At 40.1% G+C, this 24,013-nt stretch overlaps 2 protein-coding genes across 3 annotated transcripts in view; both read right to left on the bottom strand.

Moving 5' to 3' along the window:
- Positions 1-16,492, bottom strand: part of LOC136718587 (3',5'-cyclic-AMP phosphodiesterase 4C) — a 134,116-nt gene extending 117,624 nt beyond the window's left edge. The window contains exons 1-2 of the mRNA XM_066696363.1: positions 16,231-16,492; positions 7,796-7,870 (exon numbers count right to left, since the gene is read on the bottom strand). Coding sequence (XP_066552460.1) covers positions 7,796-7,837 — 42 coding nt within the window. The 5' untranslated portion in view covers positions 7,838-7,870; positions 16,231-16,492. The remainder of the gene's footprint in view (positions 1-7,795; positions 7,871-16,230) is intronic.
- Positions 16,493-17,733: 1,241 nt separating this feature from the next.
- On the bottom strand, positions 17,734-23,941 carry cist1 (colon, intestine and stomach enriched 1). 2 transcript variants are annotated; one of them, XM_066695801.1, is made up of 4 exons: positions 23,746-23,941; positions 21,048-21,512; positions 20,500-20,670; positions 17,734-20,191 (listed from the first exon to the last, which is right to left on the bottom strand). In XM_066695801.1, exons 1-4 carry the CDS (start codon positions 23,807-23,809, stop codon positions 20,178-20,180), a joined length of 714 nt encoding a protein of 237 aa, XP_066551898.1. In that variant the 5' UTR covers positions 23,810-23,941; the 3' UTR covers positions 17,734-20,177. The 2 variants fall into 2 exon arrangements, with proteins under 2 accessions (XP_066551898.1, XP_066551897.1); XM_066695800.1 differs by having other exon boundaries at positions 20,516-20,670; positions 23,746-23,938.
- Positions 23,942-24,013: the final 72 nt, after the last annotated feature.

Below are 24,013 nucleotides of genomic sequence, written 5' to 3'. Positions count from 1 at the left end.
ACGACTGTGGAGGTGATATAAACCCAGCTATTACAATAGAGTTTGTACTAGACTAGGCCAGTGTGCTGCAGGACAGTCATCTTGACAGGGAAGAATGAAAAGCCTTCTACAGAATATTTCCACTGAAGCTGGTTCAAAATACTGTTAAAGACAAGAGACCTCCCTGTGAACTGTAACATCAGTTTTAATGTTGTCATTCTTTGGTTGAGTGGGGTTTTTAATTAAAGCCTGGAAATGATAACAGGACACAGAATTGTATGTCTTCCTAGTTTGGATTTGGTAAAACTTGTGTTTGGACACGATACAAGACGATAAATTTAGAACCATTAATTCAGAAAATGTGACTATGGAAGCAGGCTTGCCCAAGCTATAATTTATTTGTATTTTTTTAATGGATTTCAGGTTGGAAAACCTTAGTATTTCATCTTCAGAATGGTATTATTCTAACTTTCTGCCTGGATTTCACTGCAATAATTTTTCTTAAAGGATTATAGAACCAGTGAAATGCCATATCCACATTTTTGCCATTGTTTGGATCATTTTAATCCACATAGCCGAGGGTCAATAGTCAACCAAGGAATGGAGATTAAACTAAACCAGGGATCATTACCACTAGGGAATCAGAGGAACAGACCTGAGGGTTGCTTCCAGAGTCTTACAAACATCCTGTTTTGGCGTCCTGTAAGCAGCACTTTATGAGGATGTTCAAAGGAATTCTCTGAAGAAGAAATGCAGCAAGTAGTGGAATTGAAAAAGCAGTTTCAGCTGTTTGTTTGTTTACGGAAGGCTGTGATTAGAAGCATTAGCCTAAATAGAAGGGATTACCATGAAGTAAAACACTATTAAAGCAAGAACTGAGGGGAAAGTTAGTCATTTAAACATTTCAAAGTATATAACAGATCATTAAAGGCAATTTGAAGGCTAGTTAGTCCAGTGGTAAAAGTTAAGGACTATTTAGTGGGCTGTGTCTTAGCTTGATCAATTTGCTAAGCATCTTTTTGCTCTGTCCTTTGGATAAGTTATAAGGCCGTGGCTGCATTGCAATTATTTATTAATATTATTATTTCAGGAGTACGGACAACCCCAATAGATGTAGATTGGGGTTGTCCTCCTCCCGAACTTCAGCATAAAACTACATTAATCATCCTTGAAGTGCAATCAATGCATTTCCAAAGCATTCATCAGAAGATTCCAAACTAATGCACTGGGGATTCCAAATGAAAATAGATCAGTCTTAATTGACATTCTTTGGACATTCAGCGGGGAAACTGCAATGACCCGACATCTAAGATAGATAAGAATGTGCAGAGGAATGTGTGGCACTGCAGGTGCACAGCTACACAAAACAGGATGTTGAAGAAATCACTTTTATTTCCAAGATTAATATATATACACTGACTTGAAGTAAATGAAAGGAATTTAAGCCAGGTAAGAAAAAGGGAGCCAAAAAATGATTAAAAGAATATGATATCTCAGACTTCAAGGAAATTGTAATTAAAGTTAAAGGCCAATGGGACTCGTGAAAATGACATTTACCACACAGTGAATTAATAAACCAGTTTTAAAAGGGATCTAGGCAAGTGCCAAGCATTAGGCTGTACTGTCTGTGATCATTTACTTACTGTAGGCCTGCATGTTGAACCATGGTGAAGCCAAATGTGCAATGCCAAGCAAACAAAGCCCTTGCATTAATGAGGAAGGTGAAGTGAGGTGAACGAAGTACTGAAATTCTGAAAATTAGTCAGTGATGGATGAGATAGTGGTGTGATTCTACTGAAAGAGCACTGGCCACGGATTTAGCAAATCTTGGTAGTGGAGACAAAATCAGGTCCCATTAGGACCATAATTGTTAAAAAAATAAAGATAAAATTTTAATCTGGGCTGGGATTACTGTGGCAATTTGGACTTTAACTTAAATAATAAACACAAATGCAGGGCAATATTTTAACAAAGAAAGTAGACTGTGATTATAGCATAAAATGGGACTGTGAAACTTTAAGCAGCTTGCAGCAGCTCGTGCTAGAATGCCTGCAATAGGTCTGCCGTGAGGTGGAGTGGTACGATCAATGTAGACTTCTGGTCAAGTGCTTCATCATTTACATGACTATTACATCCCAATTTAGGCCATTTAAGACACAATCCGCCTGTCCTTGACAAATGCTGTTTGGGGAGCTGAATCGATACTTGTACACCCTGTTGCCTAGCGTGTCAAACAGTGTTAGTCACAATACAGTCAGACAAAAGCCATTCACACTGCCAGTGAGTCAGATTCTCTCTCTTAGCTTACATAAACTTCCCACGGCTTGGAAATTCCAAACAACGCAAGGCGAAGGCAACACAAGGATGCACGGGGAGGAGCACTGATTAAAACAAAAGCAACAATATGGCACGATTGTTAAGTACGTTCCCCTGGTACAGTTTACACTCTGTTCCACTTGCACTCTGACCCCAGAAGGAAACCCAACTGCACACCCACTGCTTGCTAGTTAGGTCAACTTCAGTTTGTCTATTGTATAAATTAGTGATTAAGCAGCAAAGCATCACAGAACGCAGACTTGTGACCTCTAACGCAGACACAGGTCCATACTACAGGGCTCCAAACCCCCACGATGTTTACATTGATAAATTCTTTCAAATTGCCCTTTTTTTTGTATGGAAAACAATTATCTCGGTTTATATGATCTTTAGACTTGCATTTGATTTTCCGTTCCTTGTTATTATTATTACCCAATTTCTTAGCAGACACCCTTATCCAGGGTGACTTACAATTGTTCCCAATTGATTTATGATGACAATATCGAAGTCTTTGTTATTAGGTTAGACTTGAGCAAGGTACTTTACCTAGATTGCTCCAGTAAATGCCCAGCTGTAAATAATGTGATATATTGTAACAATTATAAGTCACCCTGGATAAGGGTGTCTGCTAAGAAATTGAATAATAATTAAAACAAAATAAATGTTATTTTTCACAAAAACACGCTGCACCATGTGATAAAAAGTGTTTGCCGTCCATTCCACAGGCTGAGTAACCCTTAAACACATTATGTGCAATCCCTGGATACTCCCACTTCCTGCTAGGAAGTGACACAGCCAGGTATGAGCTGTGTTCAGTATTCTACTAGCGTCAGCGTCTTTTGCAGCAGGCTGAATTTGTCCTGCGAGGGCTTGAATTATGTTAGCATTTATGGCCAATGTTTTATGCTCCCCACTTAGCCTTCCCAAAAATAACAATTTGGTTCTTAAACTTTCTGTGAAATCAGTGGGCAATACCCTACTGTTAACATCTCAGCTGGCACCCACTTGCTTCTCACAGTGTAACCACCCGCCCAAACAGCTTCCTGGGCTCATTTCGAAAGAGAAAAAGATAAAGAAAGAAAAATAAAAAGGTCTGTCTGAGCTCCTCTTATAAATCCTATCAGTTATGAGTCACGCAGAAAGTCTCTACTTAGCCCTTGCATTTAATCATGCCCACTCCATGTGGCCACTCTTCAGCCCATGGCCTGATTAGAACAGTCTTATCGCCAAGGAAGCAGTAATAGGAAGACGCTACAAATTAAAACATGCTAGTATAATCACAGGCACAACCACAGGGCAACCATCTGCACTCCACACAGGAGCTGTTAAGCCTGCCAATTATTTCTTCAAACACAATCTGACACCGGGCCTGACTAACACAACAGCAAGCTCGATTAATTTAGATGTTATAATTTTATTTGTCTGTTGTTTTTGTTGGTTTATGACAGATTACAGATGTTTTCAGCCCTGAGGGGATTTATGAAGCGTGCAGCACTCACAAACCTATGATAAATACTTAATCAAGCACGCTTAAGTAAAAGTCTGGACTTTGAGTAAATTGCCACCAAATTTAAACTTGTTGATAAGACACATACATTTAGTCACCTTTACACACAAAAGATTAATAGCAGCCAAGAAAGCAGGTAATGGGAAATGTAGTGCCAAGGACATTCTTGTTGTTACAAATTTATTTGAGTGCGTAATCAAAGGTTAACAATTAGCAATATATGATGCATCATTTAATGTAATAACTTATGTATGCATTGGTTTCAGTAATACAGATAGGTGATTGCCGAGGGGGAAACAAATCTGGAAATCCAGTAAATAGCGTCCAAAAAGATTACATTTTCAGTTGCCAACATGCCCATATTAAAAAAGATTCTTTATACTCAGCAAACATGTCTGTCTCCCGTTTTCCAGTCTGTCTAGTGCTTACAGTGGATATTCTGGAATGATTCTCATCTTGTAATGGAAACTGCAGCAGGAGGCAAGTAATTTCATTTTCTAGGGACAGTCAAGTCTCTGCCATTACCGGCTGCTTAATTACATAATGGAACAAATTATCTATTAATCAAGACAATTAATAATTTGCTGGCTCCAAACTCTTGCAAAATCCTGCTTGCATATAACGAATACACTACAAGGTTACTACAGTATATGACGCAGTAGTAGCACAGACAGCAGTCGTTGGGAGAACACCAAAGTTACAGCGAGGAGACCCCACAGAGAGGTTGTGGTTTAAACCCAGTTCTGTCCAAATGAAGGTACTATAAATGCATCAAAATGCATCATCAGTATTATAGCTTTGCCCAGTTAATTTACTTCATGGAAACCCAATGCATGGTACCTTGGTTAAAAAAAGCAAAAAGCAAACAGATTTAGATTTATGCGTCTGCTTATTGATTGATTGCTTTGTTTAAATATTAATTTATTTAATCTTTCAACTTGGAGAATGAGCATTACATTCTGCTCTTCCATGCCAGCTGCTGTAACAGACAGAGTTCTGCTGGCAATTTAAATGTGCGGTGACACATCCAAATAGTTAAGAGTTGATTTGCAACTATGTTTTCTTTTTTTCTCACACATAACTTTTTGTATGCCATCACTGGTGCACAGTCCATTTGGTGAAAAGATTCCTTCACTGCTTTTTTAGACCCAGTGTAACAAAAGTATCCCTTTCTGAATGGCAGTTCTGCTGATCATGCACTGTGACTTTGACAACTCTGTTCTGGCAGACATCAAAATGAGAGCAAACGAACTTCAACATGTCTGCCAGGGGTCCTACATTTTACACCAAACAGATTGTCTTTTTCGGTCTCCTTCTTTTTTACATCTATAACATAATTATCTTTGCAGATAATATGTAGGTGTTTAGTAGTTTGTGAGGGTCGGCAGAAAAAAGATTTAACCACACTGGCTGCAAGCGGGTCCATCGAAACAATCGACCAGTATTAAGATATAAACCTGCTTTAGACCTGCCATCAGTCTGTTATATCAGAAACACAATGTTAAAGGACAGTGTTGTTTTTGGTAGTTTTTCAAATGTGAGCTATCAATGTAAGTGGAAGGCATGAGGCCGAGATCCTAAACACGATACCAAAACTCTGAGAGGAGAAAAAAAACTGTAAATACAGGTTAAGACTGCTGCACCAGAGCAGCGGGGATCTGCACAGAATGTCAGTGGAGGATTAATTGACTCCATCAACCAGCAAATACAATAAATCAAAAGGCACGAGTGAGGGAAGGGTGCTCATAAATTATAAATAGGAGACAATGACTCATAAAAATCAAGAGAAAACTTAATTACAGTCCATTAAACTTTTACCAAGCCTTCTCACTTTCTGCGTGTATCCACGTTCTCTCTGAGCCATACAATTACAGCAGTGCTGGGGGAATTTTCCAGAAGCATATCTATAGTCGCATGGCCAGAAACTACTCTCTGACCATCACAAACTGTTTGGAAAATGGAGCAAGCTGGGGACTTTTTGTTCCTTTCCTCGTTCTTGTTTTGTTCTATTCAAAGAGACGAGGGACAGGATTTAATTGTTGTTTTTCTTTTCTTTCTTTCATTATCTCTCTCTTTACTGCTTGAAAAGATATGGGAATTGCTCGTGTTGTGGAAGCAATGGATTTGTACTGACTCCCTCCGCAATCAATTGCTTTCCAAATCACAAACTAATTGGCCAAATGAACTCTACTCCCCATTGAAGAGCAGCAAGTGAAGAAAGCAGATGACTTACTTACTGTTCATTAGTGTGGAATAGCTATAGCTTATGAGTACAAAGATACATATCTACACACACTGGTAGAAATATCAATGAGAAGAAGTCATTTGTTTCTTTACTTCCCCTGGGAACTGAGAATGAAATGTCAATTAAAGTATGTGAATTAGCATTTCAATCCTCAAAATTATGGAAACTATATATGATCACACACAAAAAAGTATTAAATAGATGCAGTTCATAGTAGGATGTCTATACTGGGTACAAACACCACTTCTATTTTGGGGATACATCAAGATTGTGTGCATCTTTGTAGAATTAATATCACTAATACTGAGAAATCCTGAAGAATGAAAAAGGAAGAAAAGGAGCAGCAGAAGACCATTACCTCTTATCAATCTTGGCAATACTCCTTTAACTGCAGAGACTGGTCAACGGATTGTACTTCCCTTAAGGGAGCAATTCCTCACAGAGTAAAATGTGACAGGCTGGAGAAAAAGATCTTCGGGGGCTTTATTTTTTGATGCATGTTTTTTTTTTTTTTTCGCCTTGACAGTTGTAAAAGACATGAAGCACAAAGAAGAAGGAAAAAAACCTCCCTGCTGCTCAAAGGGAAGAGAGGCATGGATTACTGTTGGCGCAGTGACAGTTTATTACCAGCTTTGATGTTTTGACGCACTGTTTGTCAAGGGAACTACTTAATTACCACATCTCGGCGTCAGGAGGTGACACGCTGTATTATCTGGAGGGCCCTACAATTGTCAGATTTTTTCCCTTCTGTTTTTGTTGGTACACCATTATGCTTGGACTTCCCATCTGGGAATCGGGGCAACTGTCACTATAAAGATCTGCTGATGGATTGTCAGTTTCTGTAACACTCTGCGGATTTTAGTGGTTGAACTTTTCTTTCTATTTGGTTGCTTTACCAGCTGCCGTTTCCTAAATATGCATTCTTTACAGCCACATGCACTCAGCCACTGTACATTTGACAGGATCAGTCCAATCCTCCTTTTTTATCTAGGCAAAGCACCCTTATTTCAATACCACTGAGTTGGAAGTTCATCAGAGAGACCCTTGTAATGTTTGCCAAGAAGAGCCATCAACAGGATTAATAACTCTCAATGGACAGACACTAGCTTTGTCCCCTTCACCCAGCGTCATGCACGGGAGATAAGATTACCTCATCTCTCCGTTTACTGAAAAACAAAAAACTCACCCAATGGCTCAGCTACAAGCCCTGTGTATAAGCTTACATTATGAACCATTTAGAATAACTCATTGAAACGACAGTATCTGGTTTCAGTTTGCATGACTATTATACGGTGAGAGGATAGCTGAAGGGGAGATGTAAATGAAATATGCAAAATGATAGTCACACTTAAATTGAGGCATGCATCCGCACTGGCATATCTAGCACTGGCATGAAAACAATCTCACAAGGCATCTTTAAAATGTTAGCTACTACTCCATCTTCTCATACATTGCAGTGTCAAGAAAAACAGATATGGGTTTGGGGTTGCAGTGGTCAGATATAAAGAGAGGAAATGCTCAGATCAGCACCGGGCAGGAAGAGTTTATGACTAAGCAAGTTCTGTACATATCCGCTCCCAAGCAAGGGAGCTTGGGAGCATTGTTCAATAATTGTACTTCATGGTCATAAAAAGCGGGGGCTTATGTTCGTCACGTTCTTGGCGTATCAAAATAGACGCCCGTTTATATTGACATGTTGTGTTTTCATTTGTATTTATTAGAACAGAAGGGAAGGTAAAAGTCTGTACCTCCACCGGCAGGAAAGACACAGAGCTCCGACTTTTCTTCATCTCCTCCACAAACCTTGAGCATCAATCACAGAGCTGTGGAAGAAAATAAGTCAGTATTATGACTCTTAGAACAGAATGTACAATCACTACCAAGCTGGCCATTAAGGCATCTGTGATGCTACATGCAAGATAGAGGGGCCTTTTAATGTATCATTTTTTCACACTATTTGGGGAAACACAAAAGCAAATCTCCTAATATTGCAAAATGGAAAGGGACAACTTAAAGACATATGGTGAAGGATTCAGGCGACACTTTACAAACTGAATACTTGCCAATTGATTTGGTAAAATCACAAGTCTTCTCCTTCCTCGCTTTCTAGATTCCTAGCTTATGCCGGTGTACAGGGGGCGTCCCAATACAATTCCAACAATAATGACAACGCACTGTTATCCAAAATATCACAATACCTCCTGGCAGTCATGCCCTTAAAAAATCTCCCTGATTGTGACCTATAGTACAATCTATTTCAGAGGGAGAGAGGCATAATGCAGTGCATATACAAATGAAATGAAAATAGGCACTGATCAAGTCAATTTGCTGTGTTTTCATCCTGATGCCTTGCAGATGAGTAATGTGACAGTGTGTGTGACTTGTATTAAAGCGTGGGGGGTCCAAAACGGGGATGGAAGGTCCATTTAGGTTGATTAAATTTCCCCTTAAGGAGCTGTCTGTATAATAAAATATACCAATCACTGATAATAACATTTTAAAAAATGCTTTCTTTTCAGGATTAGTGCCTGAGATAGAAAAGGAACTACATGGTCCTCGAGGGAGTTTAATGAACTTTGATTTCAAATTACTTTCATTCTCTTCCTCCAGCTCTGAGACTCCAAGGCAATGAATGAAGAGGAAGAACGCCCCCCACCCCCGACAAAAAAGTGTCATTCGTGAGATTTCCTGAATCAAAGCCAGCGTGCCCACTCCTTTTTAATTGGAAGTAGCCCCGAGTCCCTAAGTCTAGTAATTACAAACTAACAATGGCATATTTAAGGAGGCCTAGCTAAATCTCACACTTGCAGTTGGTAGCTAATTAGGCCATGATTAATTACAGCGCCTTACTGCGTTTACTCATGGTGTGTATCCAGCTAGAAAAGACAGAAAAAGTACAAAGTTTCAGCTGGAGTGGGGGGGGATTCTGTGAATCATGAGAACGTAACGACCTTAGCCAACGCTTTATACAGGAATAAAAAATAAAAAAGACGGTGAACAATGCAGAGTTTTTGGTGTTAGTTTCAAATCACAGAGACTGAGATTTATTCCTCCCCTGTACTTCAGAGGTTTCCCTCCCATTTCCTTTACCTGCACAGAACAACTGATGACAATGGAGTACAGATTAGAGATGAACAAGTCGTACAAAACGCACAAACGCCACAGTGTCTGGATGGGGTCTGTTTCCGTGGCAATAGCTGGTGGAGAGGATAATTGGGGTGGCTCGATTGACCAAGGGGTCCTCTTCAGGTGTCACAGAATTACACGGTCTAGTGCTTTCCACTCAAGACAGCAGTAACAGATTCACTAAACATCGCTGTAATGATCTATTTTCGTACTGAAGTAGCATTGATCCTCCAGAGTGGCGGCACTGGGAATTGGATAGAGACGCAAGTGCGGGACGAATAAATAAGAAACGAAGAAGTCTCGGGGCACAGCAAGTTGATCCGCTGCAGGTTTTCATGATCTGCCAGTGGTTGGGCAATTTGTGCTGGGGATGAAGCACCGGATTTCATATTATTTGTGATATCATTTGACTCTTCGTGGTCTGTCTGTAGTGGCTGTACTCTGCCTTGTGCCCTGTGCCACCAGGTCAGAATCAAGCTCCCTGTGACCCTATACTGGTTGAGGCGGTTATTGAAAATGGATGGATGACTGGATGTCTGTAGGTGCCGTTTTCCACCAATTAAGTTTAAAAACATGGAAGTGCATGGCCAACCAACACTGGCTTACATTTGGTTGCAGAACAAATGGAAAACTGAACTGGAACCAACTGCTGTTCAAGAGGGCTCTCACTGTTTCTCATAGGCATGGAAAACCCACAAGGAAAGCTCACAAGATAAATCTATTGGAAAATGTGAACAACACCTCAGTGAGAGCAGCAAATACTTTTGAACATTCTGACTTCACATTAATGTAAAAAAAAAATACAAACAAAAATACAGTATCAGGCTGATACCCAGGGAAACAAGAGGGGAAAAAGTCCTACACCAGTCTGATCCTCTCAGGTCCACTTGTAGACCATGCTTAGCAACAAGGCCCTTTACACTGTCCAGTTTGTTAGACATACAATTGAATGGTATTACTTTATTAATTTATTAGTCACTAAATATAAATCAATGTTTGCGATAATAACTAGAAACATTATTTTAATTTAGGTATTTTAGGCACTTTTTTCAAGTAAGACATTTAATTTGTCCTTTAACAATTGCAGTTTCAATGACACCTTACAGCTTAACTTAGGATCTGAAGTCTTTTTCGTTTCTTTTTCCAATAATATTTGCGACTTCTTTAACTGCACCGGCCCTGCCTGTCAAAACTGTAAACTCACTCATCGCCTACACGATGTACCGCCACATATTATGTCTGTACCAAGCTCAATTTCATTCAATCCAGAGCTCATCACATTAATGAAAAATGGTGAAATGCAGCTTTGGAATCAGCCTCAGCTGCCAGCTGTGGTTTTAACCTAAGGTAAATTGTATTCTATACTTATTTTCTTTTTGGTTGATCTCAGCCTGGTAAAGTAATCCTTTTCGATCCTTAGGTTGAGAGAGCAATTCATACCTTCATGTTGTTTGCTGTTTCATTGCTTAAATTATGCCATTTGTAAAGCTGACTACATAACAGAGCGTGACTCATAAGCCTAACCTGAGTGGAAATTAGGAGCCCCTACCTTATCTCAGCAGAGTATCAATCTGATGACAGCAGCCTGTATACTATGCCTCATTAACCTCTATAAAATATTAACCTCCCTAACCTCCTTAATTATCCTTCTTTAACCATTCATTGGCTGACACATTTCTACACCTCAGTCATAAACTATGCAAAAGGCTGCTCCAGACGTGCTCTGCATTCTGAGGCATGTTTGCACAAGTACCTCCCTAGTAGTAGGTGCATTAAAAGGCACAGTGTGGGGCACTTTGGGTTAGAGCCAAAATCAGCTCAGAGTGTCTGTTGCTCATGAAACATGCTAATTGCTAATCATTTGTCAATCTCACAAAGCCAGGTACACACAAAAACAGAGGGCATTTTGCTTGCATCTGTTGCATGGGTCTTAATTTGCATTTTCCATTTCCTCAAAACTGGTCTTTGCACGACCTTAGATTGCCACAAACTCTTTTGTCTTAAATGAGTAGTGTCTGCACCAAAGCCCAGACATGCATGCAAAACTTCAAATCTTCAAGTCTTTCTCCTGGCTTCAACATTGAACATGTAGCCCATCGTTTTCTTGATTCTGATCAATTAAGAAAAAACTAAAAAACTGCAAAGTCCATCTGCAGTAAATTGCTGTAGGATTCAACGGCCAAAACTTGAATGCTCCTACATTTGCAGACAAGCTTGATCCCCCACACATGTGTACACTACTTTGGGCATCAACTGTGCAAATACTTTCAAACTGAGAGTATAAAGAGGGATTTGTTTATTGATAACTGATAAGCAAAGGAAATGATCTCCAACCTGGGTATTTATAAGTGCAGCACTCCATCTAGAGGAAATTCAAGATATTTATTTTTTGTCATTTCATTTGATAGGAGGCAACCTTTTTACTATAAGAATCAGTCCAATCAATAACATGCTATATGTTATGATACAAAATAATCTTGCAGATGTATCACTCTTCTGCACAAGAGCAAGCAGCAGAGCAGACAAACCAGAGAGTGCCAATTGTGACATAATGGCAACGAAAGGGAACTGAAACACTTACTTCTTACCAGAGAGGAAAAGTGATAAAATAGAACAAACTCAACAAGCCCCACAGACAAAAAAAAACACAGATTGACAATTCCTGTTCTCTGTATGAGCTATTATCACCTACTTAAAACATCAAAGGCCAAATGAAGCCAAAGTACAGTTCAGTGGAATGATTTTGGGAGTAGAGGGAAAATAAGCCGAAAGAGCGCAGCAGGGTCACAGAACATATAACATTATTCTTCCTTATATGTTGTTTCAGCTGTTTCAGTAACAACCCTGCACTTTTTTTCCCTTATTGTTAATTTCCTGACATTATACACATCTGGTTTTACAGTTAAACGCTCCTCGCTGCTGGCTTACTCCTTGTAAATGCCTTCTCATGCATTAAAGTTTCAGTACTTGAGAGTGTGGCATGCCTACCAATATACTTTGACCCTTTCCAGACGCATGAACTACAAAAAAGTTGTTTGGTTTCATTTACATTATATACACATAGAGGTTTAGATATGTATCCTTCAGCTGCTGCATCAATGGGATAGGTAAGTATATTTATTGATTTTAATTCTAGTACTTGCTCTTTGAATGGTTGACAATAGGCCTAAAACACACTCAAAAGAACTTCTTGAAAATCTTGAAAGCCCTGTCCCAATTTAAAATGCAGACTAGGCAAGAATCTAAAAAATGTATTAATCACTGATTCTGGGACAAAAGTTATTTATACGGAGGGAGATGAGATAAGGATATAGTGGTTTATATAGTAGGAGATGGAATGGCAGGCAATTAAGTATACAGAGATCGATGCTTGATAAAAGTGACCGAAGTGTGTTGATTGGCTGGGATCCCAGCAAGGGGAAAGCACAGGAAAACCCTGCCATTCCTGTTACCTGGTGGAAACCCAATAGTATGAGTGAATCCTTCTCTTCCCTGTGATTGTTCCTGTGGTTGAAAAAGGAATCGGATGTGGCAAGCCTCTGGATTTGTCCACAGTACAACAATGTGCAATCGTGTTAAAATGTTATTTAATTGAAGAGGGAAACATGCTTAAGCAAAAAACAAACAATTAATGATTTTGACTCTTTGCCCAGACATGGGTGGATTATTTATCAGAGAATATAAACTTTTTTTTCTTTCTTTTTTAGAGCGATAAGACATTCCTGCTTGTGGTCTCAGAAATATGTTAGTTTGGTCTCAGAAATATGTTAGTTTGGTCTCCAAAGGCCTCTTGTTAAGTTTTATTTATAAAATGTTCTCAGAACACAGAGCCTATCTCGGCATTTCACAAGTGAAAGACTCCCACACAAATGCTAACCCACTTTGAAAAGAAAGTCTGAGAAAGCGGAATAAATGGCAATTTGCAGAAAACACCAAGTTTTCGGCATCACGGTAAAATATCTCCTTTGAATCTATGTGGAAGGACATAATTCCAGTTAGTCGTAAGCCATACACTATGTTATATGATAAATGAATGCTCTTCATCAGCTAATAACTAGAATGACCAAATTAACAGCACAATTGCATTTGCATTTGTCTCTGTGCAGCTTTAATTTATTGCACACTACAAGCATATATTTCACACAGAAGCCAACTACTGTGTTGAGCTGTAATTCAAGACAGCAGGCATGTCACGTTTCCTCAGTACAGCTATTATCAGTGTATTGATAAAGAAGGGGAAAAAATGTGTCATTCATATCCTTTGCATTGTCCATATATTTTTACATCTCAGTACAGCTCCATCATGACTGGGATGGGGCCAATAATTGTGCAATGCAGTGCACTATGAACCACAGTCCAGTACTGCCTCCTCACAGTACTTTGTCCCTCTCTGACGACTAGATCATGTCTTTCCTGCAACAGTTAAGACCAAATGTGATTTTTCCAAGCTGCTCATCACGCCCAAAAGGGTGACTAAGAAATGTATGTCATTAACCTTTACTCCTGTTCAATCATGAGATGTGTATGTAATTGTCTGCCCCAGTGAAACAGAAACATTTGATAATAAGTCCAATCTGGACTGTAGTGTCCTTTACTTTTTTATTTATTTTTCATAGAGCTGAGGCTCATTCAAGCTAGAAATGTTCAGAGTTCAAACTGGTGTATGGGGAGAATTATTTATTTAAATGTTTGTTTTCCCACAACCACTGGAATGCCCAAACTATGTACCGTAACCAATCACGTGGCCTTACATGTACCTCAGCACAAGACATGTAACTGTTCTGATCTTTTTGTATTCAATGAACAATGTACCAATGAACACATGTAGCCCCTTGCTAACACATGCATGTGATCTCAAACACCAATGCACAAAGCCACTGTGAAGGAAGCCAGATCAAAAGCAGCAAAAACCCAGAAAAATATGTATCCAGTCCTTTAATGGATGCAGATAACATCAAACCCTCTTGCTATTTTTAATCTTTTTTTTTTTTTTCTTGCCCAATGCCTGTTCTTCCAGTGGTCTGTGTAAGGCGTATTTTCTCTACATAAAAGTGTCACAAAACAACTGGAGACATGTATCGGTTCTCAAATATATGAACGTTATATTTAACGCACATAAAGTGTTCTGCCAAAAAGACTTTTCACACGTAATTAAGATCAAAATTACAAGTAAGCCTATGTGCTCAGCTAAAATGGCAGTTTCTAAAAACGAAACACGTTGTATTTTGCATTCACACACATCAACACTAGACACTAAAAACTATCGACTCGTTTTGGAGGACTTGTCACCGATTCCTCTAGATCAGTGGTTCTCCAACCTGCTCCAACCGAGCTCTCAATTACTTAATTGACCCGTTTAATTTAAGAAGTCATTTCCTTAATCCGACCCTTTAGGCCTAATCATTTCAAACAGTAGTAGGTTTAAATTAAGTATAAAAGTATAGAAGGAACTTATCTTATTAAGCAACCCCGTCTTTCTTCCCCATGATACACGTGTGTTATTATAAATACAACTCTCATGTCTGACATAAGGCGAACACTACTTACATGAAAGGTGTGATTTATTCCCTTCCTTCACGTTCAGATCAATCTAAAATACAATACACTATACAAATAACACTGTAAAACACTCAATCTACACTAAGCAAATGATCTCACACTACTAAAACTAAAGCTAACAGTACTCTAAAACACAGTAAAACACTATTTAAACATCACTGTGATCTGCGCCTTTACTATCTGTGCATCACTTGGTTTGCATTTGTTGATTCATAATTGTTAGTTGCTGGGTTTCTCACGTTACATTTGCGTACAGAGCATGAAGGGTAAATTGCAAGGAACTGTATGCAGCCTGCTAACTGGGATCACCTACTCCAGTTAAATACTAACTTCATATCCACACGTTTTTGTTTTTAACATATAAAACGCATTTACGTTATTGTCTTTGACAACATATGTGTAGAGTTATGAACCGCGGCACATGCTGCATATGGATGTTTTATGCTGAAAAATGGTCAGTAATGGGCTGTGTGTTGCCTATAGCCCACTTGTGTCTATAGCATTTTAGTATAAGGTACCGGGGCAGGTATGTGGTTCAGTGAAATACTGTAGTGAATTATCTAATGTCGCTTGCAATAACAGGTCGCCTATCCTGCAAGCTGGAAGCCAAGTTCTGCAACTTACTATTAGGGACTGCTATTATGCATTTTATGTATTTATGCTCTTCTGGAGTGTTAACAAAATCAACAGTCTCACAATTAAAGCACATGTGCATTAGTGGATACAAACCGAAACGTTATCAGGTTAAGTCTGAGCCACGTTGGTTCTGCGTTACTTTTGGACTAACCACCTCTAACTGCACAACGCAGCATTTCTCACATCCAAACCATAACCTTCCTACAACATGTTATTCTTATTAACGTTGAATTCACTTAAACTAACACACAGCCTACAGCAACGTTGACAGAACTGAGCTGTGTTAGAGTTTACACCATTTTAAAAGTCAAATGTAAGCAAATGATCAGTCAATTCGAAGCTTCAATTAAGTAATTAGGAGCCCGGTTGGGACAATAACCAGCGGGGTAGGGGCTCCTCTAGGACCAGGGCTGACACTGCGGGCGGTGACAGCACTCAACACAAAGTTTGAATTGAACAATGTAGTTTAGACCTTTTACTAGCCAACGCGGTTATATATACCCCCTAGCAGGGCATAATTAGCTTTACACGGTATTTGCACGGCGTGTCAGCCGGGGTGAAGCGCTCGTTGTCTCGGCAGTGTTTACCCAGCGACCGAAACAAATGCATTCAAAAGTATCCTGACATTGTATTAGTAAACACTTCAAACAACGTGGCTGCCTTCCCAGTGCCGAAGTGTGTGCTAATTCTTATAAAGAGGGACGTCTTTTCCACTAATGTAGTTCACTTTGATACTATTACGTTAAAACAAATGCATAACCCCAGTTAAGGAGCACCCAGGCGAGTGCTCTGGCCGGTTGACACTTAAACATCCACTGCCCTGATTTTATTTTCTAATAAACTTGAATGCTGTTGTACTTACAGTTTGACAGTTGTTCCGTGTGCGTCTTCTGTGCCGGCCGGAGAAGTTTCACTTGTCGTCAACGTCGCTTAATTAGCTCTCAGGGCAGATCTGTCGTGCTGATAACGGGTTACAAAATACAAAGAAGTAGAAGGAGGAAGAAAAAAAAAACACACACACGCCGGAAAGTAGAGTCGACAACTTCATTGACACTGAGCGGCTTCACGCTGCAAGAAGAGTGGATTGAGCCTCCAAGGCGCCTGCCAGGACCTGTGCCAGATCCGCGGACCTCATGCCCAGGAATGCCCGAAATCTGCTCCGCTGGGAGTGACGCTCTGTGGCGTCACAAGGCACACGAACTTTGTAGTTGTAAACAGTGCAAACGTGCCGTTGAGAGCGATACACTATCACCACTTAAAAGGGCAGAGCATCTTTCCCACTGGGTGTAATCCAATTGTAGTGATCGGAGAGTACTGTAAATATGATTGATTGATTGATTGATTGATAGATACACCGATCAGCCATAACATTATGACCACCTGCCTAATATTGTGTAGGTCCCCCTTTTGCTGCCAAAACAGCCCCGACCCGTCATGGCATGGACTCCATTAGACCTCTGAAGGTATGCTGTGGTATCTGGCACCAAGACGTTAGCAGCAGATCCTTTAAGTCCTGTGAGTTGCGAGGTGGGGCCTCCATGGATCGGACTTGTTTGTCCAGCACATCCCACAGATGCTCGATTGGATTGAGATCTGGGGAATTTGGAGGCCAAGTCAACACCTTGAACTCATGATTCATCAGACCAGGCCACCTTCTTCCATTGCTCCGTGGTCCAGTTCTGATGCTCACGTGCCCATTGTAGGTGTTTTCGGCAGTGGACAGGGGTCAGCATGGGCACCCTGACTGGTCTGCAGCTACGCAGCCCCATACGCAACAAACTGCGATGCACTGTGTGTTCGGACACCTTTCTATCAGAACCAGCATTCACTTTCTCGGCAATTTGAGCTACAGTAGCTCATCTGTTGGATCGGACCACACGGGCCAGCCTTCGCTCCCCACGTCCATCAATGAGCCTTGGACACCCATGACCCTGTCACCAGTTCACCGCTTTTCCTTCCTTGGACCACTTTTGATAGGTACTGACCACTGCAGACCGGGAACAACCCACAAGACCTGCTGCTTTGGAGATGCTCTGACCCAGTCGTATAGCCATCACAATTTGGCCCTTGTCAAAGTCACTCAGATCCTTACGCTTGCCCATTTTTCCTGCTTCTAACACATCAACTTTGAGGACAAAATGTTCACTTGCTGCCTAATATATCCCACCCACTGACAGGTGCCATGATAACGAGATTATCAGTGTTATTCACTTCACCTGTCAGTGGTCATAATGTTATGGCTGATCAATGGTGTAGATCAATAAAGTAGTATTAGAAGAATATGCTTTCAGTAGTCAGAGCTATACTACATATTCTTATTGACAGTTGTGTTGATTGGTAGTACAGGCAAATGATGTACACAGAACATTATAAAAGTATTTATTAGTTTTTCAACCACAAAAAAAGGATACACCCAATATAATCATTTCCCTGCTTTAATCTGTACATATAAATTATGCAAATCAATATTATGGATGACCATTTTTACAGACACAAACTCTCTATACAGCAGACACTTGCTAAAGCACACTAAAAGCATGACTGGTTTCTTTCCCCTTCAGACTTGTTTGGGCCGGAAAGAAGAAAATGTTACAAGGTCCTAAATGTTCTGTCCGATCTGTGCAGTTTACAGAAACTGTGAGGTTACAGTCTGGTAAATATGTCAACACACATTGAGATGTTTCCCGTCGGGTCAAGGTGAGACCGCCGGTCTAGTAAAATCCTCTGTGTTCATGGTATGTCCCACGGATAAAGAAGTGTCCCTGAGACTCAGTGAGTAGCTCTTCGTCTGAAACTAGATGTAGTCTATGTGTCCCATATGTTTTTATGTATATATATATATATATATATATATATATATATATATATATATATTACTTAAACAAACATCCTATAAAAGCCCATTATCAAAAAAATACAACCAATTTATGACCAAAGTGCTTATGAATAAGGATTAGGAGGGTATGTATGTATGTATGTATGTATATGTAGATGTATGGCCTGTCAAAATTAACAGTACCTGAAGTAGCCCTGCACAACACTTTAGTGAGGAACATGGCACTATATGATCCCTTGTAGTGTGGTCTCCTTACCTGGTCTTTAATTTACTAAATTCTGTCCATTTGATTCTATGTTGCATATAGGCAGTGTCTTATGTGGTTTCAGTGCAGCTCTGGTTGATATTGGCTGTGTTCTCACTGCTGAAATGATACACAACAAACAACAACAAACAACAACAAAAACAGAGTGTGATGGCAGCGATGCGAAAGCGCACAAGGCTTCATAATTCCCCAGGCCTGTGCTAAACAGATGCATTTTCACTGCACACTTCCTAGTTCCTGCAAAACTCTCGCCTTTTTCTTGTTAGAAACCCTTCCCACTGCAAAAATCACTATGATGTAAGTGGGATACCACAACAGAGAGCCGCGTCAAAGGACATAGCGTAGAAACAGGGACAAGTGCTCGTCAGTGTCGGAGTATGTCCTTGCATTGAGACACTCAAGGGCTCTTTCACCAGACTATGGAGGCAGGTAGGCATTGTTCAATTATTAAACTAAGACCTTGCAAAGCCCATAAAGTCTAGTTACATTACAACCTTGCTGCGTGCGATTACTATTTGAGCTTAAGTAAGAGGAGTTTGTATTCCAAAGTATCATCCCATTCCCAGCATTACTGAACCGCTGCAATCTCTCTGCTAGGTGTTCCTGCAAGACAAGGCTTGGGGAAAAGTCGTAAACAGGTGTGTGGGCTGAGAGGTGTGGTTTGTATCTGATTCATCTTAGACTTTAAGAGGGCTTTTCCATTGGCATTATGTTACAGCCCAAGTCTTGGAGATTCACAATACTGCTGGTTTTAAAGGTGTCTTCAGTCAGCAGCTTATTTTCATTATAAAATCAACTAAGAGTTCAACTAGAATCCAAACCTGGAGTTCTCTAAAACTCAAATACAAAGGAAATGAATATCTCATAATAGTATTTTCTAAATATGAAGAATACTTTTATTCAAGTTTGGTAAATGTACTATAGGATTGGTGCACTTTTAACATTGTTTTATTAGGGTTCTACCATAGTTTTCCAGTGGTTTGCTATGGCATTTACTGTGCTTTACTACACTTTACCATGAATAAACCATGGTCCAACACAGTAACCATGCCTTAGAAATATCTATTATGGTATATTATGGTATGTCTGTGATTCAGTGATGTAAAACACAGTGGAGGCAGATTAAAACTATAGGAAACCATTGGAAAACTAAGATGCAAAACTCCTTTTGTAATTGTGCTACGGTAAACCTAAGGTTAATCATGCAGATATTCCCATAGTTAGCACACTATAAGTCACTGCAACACAAACACAATCAGAAAACATACAAACCCCGCCCTCACACACATACACACATCTCTATACACATAACATATTAATGACGTCATCTCTTATCCTCAGGAGAAGATATGTGTTCAGCAGACAAGATAAATGGATGCTTCGTTTTGGCCCGTGAGGGCAGCTGTGGTTTCACTCAACAAACATTAAAAGAAGACATTTCCCCGCCTTCAGAAAAACAGGAAATGCGGTTTTTCGCGATGTGCTGGCTCTAACCAAACACACACACAAACAAAAAAAGTGCTGAGGGGAGAAGTATAAGAAAGTGCACACACACACAAAAAAAAAAAAGAGAAATGTAGCTCTATTATATGTTCTCTGTCAACAGGGGGAGGGGTTAAAAAAGAAGTGCGAGTGTCTTCAGTCTTTTCCAGGTCTTTTGAGGTGTCTTCAGAATCATTTCGGAGGGTATTGGGCGAAAGGTGATCCCTCATTCATGCTGCCCTAAAAGGAGACCACAAAATACAATATATATAGATGTTTAATAGGTCTCTTAAGACCCCGAAAAGGGTCCACATAGCACAGCATTGTCTACATCTGCCACTAATATGACCTTCACTAGTCATTCAAGTCAGGTGGATGCTTGCTAAGTAATACCCAACAGAACTGGGTCTTTGTCTCTTGAAAGGTACTCAATATCATCTGGAGGAAGCAGCTGAAGGAAGGAGGAAGCAGAAAGCAGGAGGAAGCAGAAGGGACCTTTTTCCAAAGTCCCCTCACTCAGCAGGACAAATCGGTGTTGCTTGGTTTACCTCTTGGTTGACTCACCATGGGTACATCTTCCAGCTTCTCGAAATGGGGCTTCCTGGACTTGAAGGCCTTTACGAAGACGACTACCACCACCAAGCCCAGGACCACAAAGAAGATGCACAACACCGCCACAAGCCCTGGTTTTCTCTCAAGGTCTTTGATGGATCCAAAATCTAAGGCAGTGAATAACACAAACATGTCAGAGAGGGAGACGCTTCTCTTTCCCAAACCGAGTTACTAAAATTAAGGGATGAGTTCCTCTTCCACTTAAATTTGATCCTAATTCAATTTCAATGGGTTCCCGTCATCTTAGATTTCATTTCAATTTGGCATCAATGCTATATATGGAAGATGCCAACACTTTAATGTAGCCGTACAATCTGAGGGTTGTTGATTTATTAGTTTCTTCGTTTTGCTATTACAATAATCCTCCAGAGCTTTGAGTTATTTCCGTTTGGTTTCCACTGCAAGCCATTTAAAGTAGCATTGTTTTAAAGACATAACACACAGTACAAATACATGCAGGACATCTTATGTGAAATTGTGTTACCTGGTGGTCGTGTCGTGATAGTGGAGTTAAAACTTGTAGTCAAAGTTGAGAGTGTGGACTCCGTGGTATTAGCGGTTGTGCCCGTGTTGGTCGTATTCGGGTGACTGGTGGTGAAATTTAAGGTCGAAGACAGGTGTGACGTGAAAGTTGTTGAGGGCTTTACTGTAGATGAGGTATTGACTGGCGTTGTGAATGTTGAGGGCTTTACTGTAGATGAGGTATTGACCGGCGTTGTGACTGTAGATGAGGAATTGAATGGCGTTTCCATTTGGGTGGTGAGCGTCATGTTGGCAGTAATAGTAGAGACAGTGTCCGGTGGCGTTTTCAGGGTGGTAGACGTAGGAGGGGCTGTCGTGGTAACACTCGTAACCGTCGAGTTAGGTTGTGAATTAGAAGTTACAGTTGTGGAGGCTTTGTCAGTGGCGGATGTGATAGTAGTTGGCGTAGACGTCAGTGTGACATTCTCTGAGAAAAAACAGTTGGTACAAGGGAGGTTAGTACAAAAACTAAATCTAAAATGCTTAAAACAAAGCCAGAGAGAGATGTAAACATTAGGGCCCATTTACTTTTACAGTAAATGGAACTGTAGGCCTGTCTAATTTTGCAGGAGCTTAGCACCCCCTCTAGCGTCTGGTCGAATTGTACACACAGCTAGTGGGGAAAAATGCGTCTATATGGTATGAGAGCTACACGATAGTGTATATAATGTACATATATAATCCAGCGCCTGGTGCTTTCTTTGCCACAGGCATATCGAAAACATTTTAATTTGTTTGCTTGAGACGGTAGGGAAAATCAACAGGTGTTTTTGTGTTTTAAAATAGACTATTTCAAGTAACGTTAAAAGTAATACATTAAAAAAAAAAACATTTGCCATTCAATGTGTGTGCGTGGGGGGGGGCGGGGGGGGATTATTTGAAAATGTGGAACTGACAAAATTCCATGAATTCAATGAATTGTCACTGAACTGAAAGCTACATCCAATACTGAATTGGAAGGGTAACTTTTGTGGGATATTTAAAAAGCAATTTGTTTTTAATGAAATAACAATTAATTAAGTAAATGCTCTGTTAACTGAATACAAAAGTGGCTGCTAGGCCCTATTGGTAAAGGCCTCTCTATTGGATATCCTTAGCTCTCCATCTGGCGGCTATTTAAGGTTTTACACACAGCTTCTGCAGATAAATGTTTCTCCAATTAAATACATTATCAAAAATAGTTACTCAATCCAAATAAGAAAAGAGATGACTTTAATATTAATCTGGACGATTGATTGTTACTATGGTAGAAATAATAGGCTCATTTTCATCATAATCACTATTAGCTTATATATTTCAAGATGATTTATATTATTTTGTGGGTGAATTTCTGATGCACGTTTCTTGCTGCGTGGAAAACCAAAAGATGCACCCCAGCCAAAAGTGGCCAGGCCGCCCGGGTCTCCGAGGTCCAGTCCGGTGAGGTTGGTCTCCGGGGTCGGGAGTGGCGGCTCCGGTTTCAAACTGAAAGCCGAGGGAGGTGCGTCGCAGCCCGGCTTTGTGCCATTCCTGCGCCCCACCCTGTGCCAAACCTGCGGATTTCAGAGCCAAGCCCAACCTCAGCAATACAATTTAACCCTCTCCCTGCCCTCTATTCATTTGTTCTTTTTCTTATCGTTTTTTGAGTCTAGGGAAGAGATTTTCATGCAGCCTTCAAATTACCCTTCCACAAAAAGTCGATGAAAAGTAAAGCAAAGTCGGATCTCAAATTCCATATTGTGCATTGATTTATTATGTGTATTAGCTGGTGTTGTTATAGTAATAGTAGTAGTATAGCTCATATGCAGACAGGTGTAGGCTAATATTTTTAATTTGCAGAGTTCACCACAAAATACATACAGGGCCAGTTTGTGATTGCACACTATTCTGTATTTCTTTAAAGAATTGGTGTACAATGTTTTTATTAGGGAAAAAAAAAAAACGTAGAAATTGAGAAAAAAAAAAACGGTCACTGAGTCCTCGGTCCACTTCTGCATATAATAAGGCAAACATAATACACTTTTAAATATACACATTTTATTTTAAGCAAATACAACTAAATAAACGCCGGTAGTTATAACCAACAAGCACCTTATGTAAGTTTAGTGATAAAACTTATTTAACTAAGCAAAGTTATTTGGAGAGGAGAAAGAGGTGTCTGTTAGTAAACCTTTCCCGAATAATAACCCTCAACAAGTGTCAAACAGACGTCTGCTTGGCACCATTGCATGGTTTGAATGATAGCTTTAGGCAGCTAAACAAAACTGCGGATATTTTTATGGGACTCGTCTGTTCCTAGAAAGGATTTTCAAATTGGTGATCAGTAGTGCACTCAAAAACGTGTTGCAAACTCGCCCTTTTTTGCATTAAAACGGGGAGCGACTTAGTAAAATAATAGGATGCATTAAAACCCTAATTAAAACATCATAATCGTTCTATCAGTGGTTTGTGCAAAACACGCAGATCCTTAGAGCTTTAGACAGTCATTTCTTCTCGCAAACACCTTAACCTGAGATGGCGCACCGACTGATCCAAACCAATTACAGTGTCCATGCAGTGGCACCTGCTAAATGTGAATATCTGAAGCATTGGTCAACTCTGAAAGCTTTCTCCCGCTCCAGATGCACTTTATTTTCGAGGTGACTTTCTCATTGTGGTTCTTGACTACCCTTTTGACTTACCTTGGGAGAGTGTCAATGTAAAAAAGGCGGCCAGACACAAGAGGGAACACGCCGGCCTTGCCATGTTGTTTCTGTGGAGGTTTCCGAGAGATCCAGCTAACTGAACAAATACTCACAGCAGGCACACGTCTCACATCCTTGAACGCAGGATCTAATGCATAAAAATGGGCGTGTTTTCCTTCTCTCTCTCTCTCTCTCTCTCTCTCTCTTTATATACCTTATCAATAGCCACAACCTGTAACAGGCTGGGCTTTGTTTAATCAAGCCT

This window comes from Amia ocellicauda, chromosome 22, assembly GCF_036373705.1.
Source record: "Amia ocellicauda isolate fAmiCal2 chromosome 22, fAmiCal2.hap1, whole genome shotgun sequence".
Classification (NCBI taxonomy): domain Eukaryota; kingdom Metazoa; phylum Chordata; class Actinopteri; order Amiiformes; family Amiidae; genus Amia; species Amia ocellicauda.
The sequence above is the reverse complement of the archived record's forward strand: the minus strand, read 5'-3'. Positions and strand labels throughout refer to the sequence as shown.